Source organism: Labrus mixtus, chromosome 11, assembly GCF_963584025.1.
Source record: "Labrus mixtus chromosome 11, fLabMix1.1, whole genome shotgun sequence".
Classification (NCBI taxonomy): domain Eukaryota; kingdom Metazoa; phylum Chordata; class Actinopteri; order Labriformes; family Labridae; genus Labrus; species Labrus mixtus.
In genome coordinates this window covers 3442071-3453981 of record NC_083622.1, presented here as the reverse complement: position 1 = coordinate 3453981, position 11911 = coordinate 3442071, and the positions used below count along the sequence as shown (strand labels likewise).

The window sequence follows — 11911 nt, the reverse complement described above, 5'->3', positions numbered from 1 at the left end:
GTAATGAGGCGTCGGTCGACTGTGTTCTACTACTCAAAGCGCTTCTACACCGCAGGTCACACCTACACATTCACACACTGATGGTGGAGTCTGCTGCGTGAAGCGACCATCAGAAGGAGCTAATCCCATTCATACACACTCACACACTGCAGGCGAAGCAGCGGGAGATCTTCGGGGTTAAGTGTCTCGCCTAAAGGACACGTCGGACATGTGGCTGCAGGAGCTGGGGATCGAACGCTCCACCTTCCAGTTGACTGACAAAACCAAGACTCCACACACACACGAGACAGTATTCCACATTTTATTTTTGGATATTACCATAGCTATATGTAACTTCTGACAACAGGTATCAACTACAGAATAATACACTGAATATTTCTCAGTTTCATCTCTTTTTTTTTTTTTTTTAATCTGTTCATTTTTTTTTTTTTGGTCCAGTAACATTTCGGTGGCTGCCTCTCTCTCTCCTGTGTGTCACTGAATGTCAAACATTGAAACACATGCACGTCATTCACCTGGATACAGCTGAGTAAGACGACAGTAAAAGAGACCCGACAGTATGAATAGAACCGTGTCGGCTTTTTTTTCTCACACGGCTTGATTTTTAGCTGAGACACCCATACAGTATTACTATTATTATAATAAGGCTATTACTGTACAGCTATGCACCAAAGGGTTCACTCGGCTGTTCTAGAGAAAGAGCACCATATTTACATCTGTATTTACACGTCTTTCAAAAGAAAAGTCAGACAACAAAGACCAACAGAATATTTAAAACATGGCTTTCCTTTTTTTTTTCTTTACAGTCCAATATGGCCGTTAAAAGGAATTAAAAAAAAAAAAAAAAAAAAAGTTTCTGTACAGATAGCTGCAACACACGTTTAGCTTATTGCCAATGCCCTTGAAGAATTTCCTCTCGACCCCCCCTTTTCCTATCGATCAGTTGTTTCTCTCTCGGCCGGCCCCTTTAAAAAGCTCAAAGTCTGGAGCTTCATTGTGAGTTCAACCAAACTTTTCACCGACGTCTCCAAACAGCAGATCACTCCAACAAAATGTACAAGTTTTAAAAAATAAACTTTACTTTTACATGTACTGTATATACACACTTGATACACGCCGAGTCGACACGCTGCACCCGCATGTGCAGTGAGCTTTGGGTGACATGTGGGTGCAGGTGGGACCGCCACGAAGCCAACGGAGGTCAAATCGGAAAACGAACCACTCGGATATCGGTGGTGCGACGCAACTAATGTTGTCTTATCAGCAACATATTGAAATATGAATAAAAAAATAACATTTTAAATACATGGTCAGCAGGAACATCTTCAGACCTGTTGGTGATTAGCATTAAGTCGCTACAGTAGAAATATGATTTTGCTGCCACTAAGGAGTGCACACACACGCTGATAAAACTTTAGCTTCTGTCCAGCTTAAAATGCCAACACTGGGTTACCTCATTACGGAGACACTTTCCAAATTTAAAGGGTTTTGACTGATAACAGGTGTGCCAGTTACTTTGAATGTTGAATCCATACCAGTAGAATTTTTTTTTTTACAAACACAAAAACATAAAACAGATTGTCTGAGTGCAACATGGAGTTCAGACTGGAGTCTAACGTAAAAGCTTGTCTGCATGGATTCACATACATGTGATCCAGGTTCTAATCCATCTGACGGATGAGTTATTCAGAGGTAAGAGGTGGAGGATGGCGGGGAGTGGGAGTTGTCTGTATCAACATGGAGATGCTTCTCTTTCCTCCTCCTCCTCCTCCTCCTGTCAGCTGCCTGCTTCAGCACAGCACTCCAACTGTTCCTCCTCATCGTTCTTTAAGAGCGCTCCACCTTCAACCTCTCTGCTCGACAACCAGCTACTGCCGAGCACAACACAGTGTAAGGACAAAAAAAAAAAAAAAACATAGGAAATGTTCTTATCCAGAATACAAATAGATTAAAAACCATTAGGAAAAACATTAAGATATAAAAACATGTTTGAGTAGTTTGAAAGAAAAAAGAGTTAAAGCTCCTGTTAGGAACTTTTGGTTTGTGGGTTTTGGTGCCCCCTAGAGGACAGAGTAGCATTTGCTGATCTTGTGCTGTTTGACCAAATTCTGCTTTCTTTAACAGCTTATCATTGCCGTGGGAACTCTCAAAAACCTTTTGGGTATTTAAAATGACTCCTACAGAAATAATCGGTCTTCATGGACTCGTTTGCTCTTTCAGATCAGAAAGAGTCATCAACATTGAAAGCCAAAAACTCCTCACAGGAGCTTGAAGTCGTCATTCTTCCAAGGAAATAAGAAAACATAGATTCAAATTTTAATATTCAAAGACGGAGTCATAAAAGTGGAAAAAGCAATCACTTTAAAAACGATGGAATCTTTATGGATGACAGTCCACAGCTCCTGTGTGTGCGCAGTGTGAAGCCATTCAAATCAATACTGGATTTATTTGAATGTGACTGATGCCTGTGTTGATTTGAAAGGAGAAACACATAGATAACATTGTGGCTGTCAATGGAGAGATTTAAATTTAAAAAAAAGCATTTTCATGTGAAACGTGTACCAATATGACGTCTTCTCATCTTCTCATCGGGCTGTGTTTTTATGACTGATAAGTTCTAAATGAATCTTTAAAGACGTGATCAACTCATTCAGAAGAAGTGTCAGTGATGGAGTCTGAGTGGACTACCTGGTGAAAACAGCCTGAGTGTTGTTGTCTGTGTGACAGTTTCTGATAATGAATTTTGATATCCTCCTATCTCAGAAAACTACAGAAGCCCTAAGCAGACATGCAGCAATACAACTGATTTTACTCTGAAACACCTGCGCAGACACTGACGTCTTTTGATGAGCTCAAGATCACTTTGTTGTAATGTTTTTAAAATTTGGAGCTTTATTAAAAATTCTGACTTGAATCGTACTCAACCAGAAATACATTTAAAATTAATAACAAGAATTTGTAATCTTGTGTTTAAATTAAAACTACAACTTTGCAAAAAAAATATGACCCAACCTTTATTTTTTTAATTATACCATTTTTTTTTTTTTTTTACTTTGAAAATTTACCAATTTCTTCTAAAATTAATGTTTATAAAAGTTAATATTCGATCATATTTTTCTTGTTATATGTCTGTGTAGGTTCTCAGTCATTCAGGTCGTGGTAAATTGGAAGCTTGATCCAAAGGCAACTGGACTGGTAGAAGATATGGTTGATCCAGTTGCATTTGGATCAAGTTTCACATTTTTTGAGTAATATTTGGATCGTTTTTTCTCATCAAAGTTTACTGCTGTTATCTATCTCCCTTCAAACCAGCAGAGCGTTTCATTATAGTCAAATTATATGTATTAGTTTCACTACTTTAAAAAAAAAAAAAAAAAAGGATGAAGTAGTGCTTGTTGTGAAAAGTAAGAGAAGCACAGAACACATCGGACAAAGTGACAGTGAGGTGAAGTGGAGCCGTGCAGAGCTGAGAGCGAAGGGAACAGCTGGAGGCAGATGTGCTGATAGAGACGTGACACGAGGTCACACCCCTGCTGCAAATAAACACAAGAAGAAGAAGAAGAAGGAGAGAGGAGCAGAGTGTTCAGACTGATGATCTGAACATGAGGAGGGTCTGAGAGGAGAACATGGAGGGAGGAGGTTTGTGTTCAGCTGGTTGGGGGAGGGGGAGGGGGAGGGGGAGGGGGAGGGGGAGGGGGAGGGGGGGGAGGAATCAGATGACCTGGCAGCAGTTGGCAGGAGCTGAGGTACAGAGCAGGCCGTCCCTGGGGCCCCCGCCCCGCTGGATGTTGACAGAGATGGTCTTCTCACACAGAGGTAGTTGAAGCACGCTGTTTTTCAAAGCACTCAGGTTGCTGTGAGTGTCCCTGCCGCCCGGCGGGCCGGGGGGGCCGTGCCCCGCCGTTTTGCGGTGATGGTGCGGGGCCGAGTGGGTTCTAGGGAGGGTGGTGGTGGGTAGGGTGATGGTGTCCAGGCTGCCCGTGGAGCCGATGCACATTCTCCAAGCTGATTTCTCATGGATTTTAACGCTCCCTCCTGAGAGATTGTTAGGGTCAATGATGAACTTACCCCCCCCTCCTCCTCCTCCTCCTCCCCCTCCCCCTCGACCGCCCCGCCCCCCGCGGTGGTGCTGCAGCTGGGAGCTGAGGCACAGACTCATGAGTTTCAGGCTCTCCACCAACTCGGTGCTGCGGCTGGAGGTGCGGGACGAGCGGGACGTCGAATTGAGGGAGGGGTTAGTCGTGCTACTGTTGTTACAACAACTGGAGGGGCTGTCTTGTCCTTTCCCCCCTCCTCCTCCTCCTCCTCCACCACTCCCCCCTCCACCTCCACCTCCCCCTCCTCCATTCTCCCCCCCTCCAGGAGGACTCCTGTCTGGACCAGAAGTCCCCCCACCCTCTCCCGGAGGTTTACCCTGGCCTGAGCTGCTGCCTCCTCCGTTGCCCCCCGAGCTACCTGGCGGCCCCTCGCTGCTGTCCCTTCGGTTCCAGCCGTACCCGAAGCCAGAGTCTTTATCCAGGCGCCTCCGGTGGCTCTCCGAGTCGTCGTCGCTCGTCTCCGAACTGGAGCAGGACGACCCCCTCCCCTGGCTCTTGCGGCGGTGATAGCGCTTCTGCGTGGACCCCGGGGACGAGGAGGAGCCGGCCGCGGAGCTGAGGTTGCCGGCGTTCCCGGCCATGTTCATCTTGAGACGGGAGAGTTTGGGCGGCAGACCCTCGTCCATGTCAAAGTCGTCGTCCGACTCGCCCTCCTCCTCGAAGATCTGGTTGAGCACGGGGGCGCTCTTCCTGGAGGTGAGGCGGTTGGTGATGGATGGAGGCTTGCGGCGCAGGATCACCTGGCTGGAGAGGGGGGACGGGTCCTGCTCGTCCTCCTCCTCCTCATCCTCCTCCACCCTGAGAACACAAAATACTTTATTTATCATGCATTTCTCATAAGGCCTCAACAAACCTTTACTGTCACCATCAAATATCTTTCCATATATAAAATGAAATGATGTATCTTTCCTTAAAAACAGACGTCGTTATGAATCACACTCTGATTGAAACTTCTGAATACAGACTGAATGTGAATGTACAGACCTGAAAAGGCAGGTTCGCTGCTTGGCTGCTGCTGAGGTGGGTGGTGGTGCGGCCCTGATGGACCCAGAACCGGTCGCAGAACCCGAGGCTGCAGCACAGGCTCCCTGGAGGAAACAAAAAGGAAACCTTAAATTACTGTGTTGCAGTTGGTAGAGTTAACTGTGCGCAGGACGGGGGAAATCTATGTATCAAAAATATATAAATGATGGATTACCCAAACAAAAACAACAACAAAAGAAGAGTTACAGCAGGTACATTATACCAGAAAACATCTATCTCTGTCTCTCCTCTTTCAGGAGAGCAGAACAAACCAGGACTTGAGGGGGCTCCTTGATGTTTGATGCATCTTCTAATTAAAACTCGGGTCACACTAAAGTGGACAAAACTAAGGCTGTGGCCTGCGTGGAGGCAGAAATAAACCGTCTGTATGAACTCCAGGTAAATGAAACATGATGTCAATCATCCCCTTGTGATGAGGATGAGTCTACCTGTGCAGGCGGCCCTGGGGAGTCGGTCACCGTTTCCTCTCGTCGGCCCAGCTCCATCAGGCCTTTGGAGCGATGTCCATTGAGCAGGTTCTCTGCGCTGCGGGCGGGAGACTGCGGGCCTCCGGCGTGGGAGATAGACGAGGCCGCCAAACTGTCTTCTATGTCCTGGTGCATGTCCATTCTGGTCGGCCACGACTGCCTGCGTGGGGGGGGGGAGACACAGGGGATTCACAGTTTAAATTTGAAAGTTTCTCACAACCTTGAATATTAAAAGTTTGTTGTGTCCTTGGAAGAAATTTGCACAGCTCACACAAGACTCAGTGACTGTCGTCCGCTCTTTAAATAGTGACTTGCGAAGCTTCTAAAAACCTCCTCCCTGATAAACACATGGTAAATTATACAGACCGATGTAGACTGGAGCAGGGAGGAGAGAGAGGAGGGAGATCACACACGACTTCAAAGACGCTGTTTATAATTTGGTCCTCTGAAATATGTTAACGTCTCTGTGATGTGTGACCCATGAGGCATGAATACATCAACCTTCTTTGGTTGATGAGGTTAAGAATTCTGGTTCTCATTAAAAAAAATAGTGGACGACCTTTGCTGCAAACGTCTATGATTCAGTTTACGGGTCATTCATGACGTCCACGGCTTGATTGTTATGTTTACTTGGACGTCTAATATTCAGAACAACAGCCTGATCAGAATGAAATGGCTTCATGTAAACGACATCAATCAGAAGAGGCTGGTCGGATCCGTTCTTCTTGGTTATTTGTACTGCCTAATCATTCTGACCCCTCGCTTCAGAGATGTGGATGTCTGAAAGTAGGGAGACGCATGTACTGCTGAGCTTGCAGATTAATAAGGTAGAGCAGCAGGGGGAAAAAAGTATTGTTGGTCCAAGCTGAGAAAAAAAAATGTAATAAAATACAGGCATCCAAAGTCACAGACGCAAGAGAGAAGGAGAACGAAAACTCTAGCGCACAGCGAGGGGGCGAGCGGAGGAGTCATATCTGGAGGCGTGCAGTGATAGCGGCGTTTGTTTACAACATAGGCAGTGTTAGCAGAGTCAATTTAAACAGCGCTTTGGGGGCGCGCATACCCAAAACTAGACCGCGAATAATAACAGAGGAATAGACACGCAGCGGGGCATCGGCTCTGCTTGAACTGGATCTCACTCCGGAGAAAAAACTGTGAAGGCACATAAGCAATGACAGAAACACGTATGTCATACTAATGCCAGAGCTTTTCATTGGCTGCTGCCAGTGTCCACTTTGGTGATGTGATCACACAGAGCAGTTTCTCACAAGTGAGAGCACATTTTTAATTTATGTTAACAGGAAAGGACAGCTTCTGGGGCGCTTGTGGTCCAGTGGTTGTGTTGCGCGTCCCATGTAAATCCCCCCCTATCTCCTCTCAACATTTCCTGTCTCTCTTCAGCTGTTCTTTTCAATAAAAACAAATATGGTCCAAATATCTAAAAAATAAAAATAAGGCAAGAACAGCTGCAGAAACTCTCATTGCATGTGTTCATCAGCATGTAAGCTCCATTCAATGACAGTAAATGATGCACTAATTAGATCCAGACAGTGGAGACCTGGAGGACCAGAGGAGACTGTGTCACTCTGAGGACAGTCACTGAAGCCCAGCAGCTGATGATCAGAGGTAGTTCTCCAGGCGGGTTACCATCAAAGACTCATCATCATGAAGGAAAATGTCAAAACGATTGAGTTCTGTACGACTATGTGTTGAGAAACCAAATGATTGATATTATATGAACAGTTTAAATACCATGAGATTTAGGACTCATTAAAAAAAAAACCTATAAAAGAGACTGACATTTATTTGAACGCATTCATACCACTGCTTTTGATGTATGTACTGTCTCTTAATTTTATTTATCTTTTATTTCCCTTAACTGCTCTTATGGCTCTTATTCATGTTTATGTTCTAAATGAGTCATTTTTTAATCTTGATAACTTTGTCTATTTACATTTTATTATAATTACTATAAATATGTATTTACTGGTTTCTATTGCTCTCACCTCTTTCATTGCTTTAAACTTTTTATTGATGTTATCTGTTTTTAATTTGCTTTCAGCTCTTTGAGTTGCTTACATCTTAAAACTTCGGTCTTCTTTGGTGCATCTCAGCTCGTGTTGTTGGGTTCTTATGATGTTTCTTATGATGTGTGGGTTAAATGTATTAGTTTGGGTATTTCGCTGTTGGATTGTCTTTTGTTGTTCTGGTTAATTTGCGTCATCTACATTCTTGTTCTTCTGTGTTCGGTTTATTTTACCTGGTTCTAAAGGTGTCCTAAAGGTGATCATACACTGCACACTGTTTAGGTGATTCAGCTCCTTCTGAAACAACACATGCTGGTCAGGACTGGCAGAGTTCATGTTGAGCTGAAACAGAACGTCTAACTGGCAGCACACGAGAATCGGAAAACAATTAATCACATGAGAGGCACTGCTGTTAGCTTAACACATGCATGACTGCCTCACTGACTTGAACTAACATCTGCATAGAGAGCATGTGTTACGCATACACACAGAGGCACATGGCTAAGACTAAATCCACAACCAGAGACAGATAAGTGAAAAGCTTCTTGGTAAAATAAACTTACATTTACACGTGTTTGTCATGTTTCTCCACTGAAATGCCAGTTACACTCCACTAAATGTAACCTTCACCACCATGTCTTCATCAATCTGTTGCATCGTCTTCAGACCAGGTACACATGATGATTACACCTGCATGTTCATGCACTCTCCACCATTTAATCAACAGATTTGTCCTTCTTCTTTGTTTCGTATTTTAGAGTCAGGACTCTGATTTCAATCCGTTAACCTGTGCTGTGTTGATCATATTGTTGCTCTCAACAGGAACAAAACTGTTAAATCTATCATGACTGAACCGATGCAGGTACCACAGAGACCTTAACATCAGCACACTTGAGCAGTTTTCACATACTCCTGAGAATATCTACATAGATTCTCCTGACCTGGCTGTTCACATATGCTCCTCTCAGCGGGAGAATATCCCCGTCAGACAGGAGGGGGGACGGGGGCGGTGTCTAGTGAGGTAAGACGTGACACAAAAGAAACGATGCAGAAGTAGCAGCTGAAACAACAGAATCCACCATACAATGTTATCATGAGAGTATTTGCCTTTTTTATCAACGCTACGTGTAGTTCAGAGCAATCGCAATATCAACAAAAAAGCGGAGAACAAGACTCGGCATGCATTCAGTCTTTGCACCGTGAAGCAGTCACAGTATAGAAACGTCAGTCACAATCATATTGGCTCGAGGCTCCAGAGAATATTCTGCTGCGTTCTAACATCAGCTCACTCTGGATTTACTAAGGGTCTGGCAGGAGAAACTCCCGAGAGAAGTCTGCGTTAACACATACAGCTCCAGGAAAAATCTGGAGTTTTTCGGTTTTCTTCCAGTATTAAAGCCCAATCACAGTGTTTCTGCAGGCCACTGTTGTTATGTAAAAGCCGTCTTTGTAATGACCCGTGTTTCCTCTTATGTTTTGTCTTCTATCTCAGACGAGCAGCACTTGTGTTGCCTTCACTAAGTACTTCCTTTGATATCAGATTAATCTAACGCTAAAGCCCTTCTGTTCTTGCTTTTCAAGAACAGAAATAAACCTTGGCTATAAAAAATTGTTTGCCATCGTGCTTTATTTTGGCTAATTTAAAGATTTTCTAAAACACATCCTCTGAGGAGCAGAGAGAGGACTGTGGAGGGAGTCGTGCCAGCTGTCCTGCTGAAGCCTCCTCACTCCTCTCTTCCTTATTTGTTCCTCTCCTCTGTCGCTCCTTTTATGTCTGTGCACTGTTCAGCTCTGCTTTCCTTTTAGAAAGAACATGTTGGCAAGGAAGCGAAGACAAAATACTTTTAACAGCTAAAGGAATAAAGTATGATTTTTAACGTTTTGACTGTTGACTAGAGTCAAACCTTTGTCACTTAGCGTAAAGTCCGGACTATAAGTCACACCGGTATATGAGTATCAGAACCAGATTTATCCGAAGAATTTGACTTCAAACTGTCTTCCTGCAGGACAACTGTATTATGTGCATTCAGTGACATCTACAATGTGCAGTTTCTGTACAGCTCTTTTAATACCATCTGTTTTTGCTTTGTGGAGTTTGCACTCCTACTAGCTACAGTACGGTAGTTGAATGGACTTGAGCTTGTATAGCGCTTTTCTAACCTCCCGACTTGCACTTTTACACTGCAGGTCTCACCTTCACATTCAGACCTGTTCACACACTGTAGGTTGAGCTCTCAGTTTACGGGGAAAGTTGTGAGTTACAGACCCTCGTCCCTCGAGTCGTGCTGCCAACCTCTGCTGGTCACTCGTTGACTTTAATTGATGAGTCTTTCCCACACAGCATCCCACATGCTTAGCGTATACCCCCGTTTATTACACTGTGCAATACACAACGAATGGGAGTGTATTTTCAATCGCTTCTTGTCGCATGCAGTGTGTGATGGTGAGGGCTGCACTCATGGTAATGACCATGTGTGCCTCAGTATTTTACACTGGTATATGGTGCGCCAGTACCGGAATACCGAACGCAACCAACTTTCTAGATGAAATTATAGGTTTCGAAAGTGCATCTTACACAAGTGAAATCAATTTTTCACACTTGTGCAAAAATCAATGTGATGATTAAAACCCCAGAGTTCTGCATCACGGTTTCGAATCATCATGTAATCTATTTTAAAAGATATTTCAGGGGTAAAGGACTGTGGTATCTGGCATTTGAAGCTGGAAAGTCATGATATTAATTTGCATTTCAAAAACGATCAACTCAATCTCTATACTAATTACATGTGTTAATGCATTAATGTTGAAAGCCCTGATTCTAACGTGCATAAGCGAAGCAGAGCAAAAAAAAACGTTCTTTGAGTGTGCACACAGCTCAGATAAATAAAAACATTGTGAATGTCTTGATTGTTCAAACTATTTCCTCTCCTCTTTCATCTGCTCCATCGCCCCTGAGCCCAGCAGGTTTGAGGCCCAGTGAACCCAGAAATGGAAACGAAACCTTTAGAGATGTAACACAGTCTTAGGTAACTATGGGGCGAGCTGTGCAAAGTGGAGCAAGACAGGCAGCAGTGTGAGCCAGTGGAGCGAGATAGGTCAATTACCCTCTCCTCTGCCTACATTATGACTCAGATAGTCATTATGATGATGAGCAGGGATTTTTCTTACTCACGAAAATATTTCTGCACAGGCGGCAAGCACATCACCATTATAATTTCATGCTGTCACTGCGTCTTGTTATTGCTCTGACTGTGTTTTCTGCAGGGTGGGGTTTTACCTGAATTGTGCCTTAATGTTGCTGGGGCTGGACGAGCGGGTCTGGACCTCCTTCTCCTGCTTCTCCCTGAGGATCCTCTCAGCCAGCAGATAGTAAGTGGCTGTGATGTGGTTGTATTTGTTTGTCTCCAGGGCTCTGAAAAACCACAAGTCAAATTAGGAACATATAGGGAGGGAAATCAGATTGTACAGACAACACGACATGTGGAAATAGATGAAAAAGGCTAAGGACAAAAACAAGTAAGGGTTACTCTGTGGCAACCAGGCCGGACAACTCCTGTGTTGAAAAATGAAATCAATGTGGAAGTTGTAGACACCAAGCACAGAAAACTGCAGTACCTCCACTGTCCACTTGAGGCAGGTTGCACAAGCTTTTATTCAAAGTTCCCGTTTTACTGCAGAAATTAAAATGTTTACAGCGGGGTAAAAAACTAATTATGTCTTTATTGTACATACTTTATGTGGGCTCAGTTTTTACTTTAACTCAACCAGCAGACTGGAGACTCAACAAGTGATGGACAAGCGCTGCTGCTGCTGAGAATCCTCCAAAAGAAAAACACCCCACACAAGAAGACACAAAACTGTTCTGCCTACCAGTCAAAAGTCAGACTTGTCTGGCAGGTTATTGTAACAAGGCGACACATGGGGTTGACAGTCTGGGCAGCTGTTATCTAACCACAATATTTAGATTAGGGAGAACACAGAGTTGTGTAACGCAGTGGGTGAGCAGACCTCAATAACACACAAGGGAAATGTTGAGGCACCACGGAAAACTGCCGTCACCTTTCTTTGAAATGTACACATTGGTTTGAATCTGGGCAGAATTGAATGGTTCAAGTGTTCAAAAAATGATTATTTAACGTGATAACATCTGATCATCTAAACTCAAGCTAAACTTAACATACAACAGAGAGATGAGTCTCAATGACTTAAGTGTATAAGATCCGGACAGTGAAGTTAGTTTAGGCTGGAATAGAAAATCCCCACTAACATTGAAAGA

General features: G+C 43.9%; 1 protein-coding gene across 1 annotated transcript in view; it reads right to left on the bottom strand.

Annotated features, from left to right (window-relative positions):
- Positions 1-287: 287 nt before the first annotated feature.
- snrka (SNF related kinase a) overlaps positions 288-11911 on the bottom strand; it is a 43301-nt gene continuing 31677 nt past the window's right edge. Inside the window, exons 5-9 of the mRNA XM_061049588.1 lie at positions 10913-11047; positions 5570-5768; positions 5082-5185; positions 3711-4895; positions 288-3665 (exon numbers count right to left, since the gene is read on the bottom strand). Coding sequence (XP_060905571.1) covers positions 3713-4895; positions 5082-5185; positions 5570-5768; positions 10913-11047 — 1621 coding nt within the window. The 3' untranslated portion in view covers positions 288-3665; positions 3711-3712. The remainder of the gene's footprint in view (positions 3666-3710; positions 4896-5081; positions 5186-5569; positions 5769-10912; positions 11048-11911) is intronic.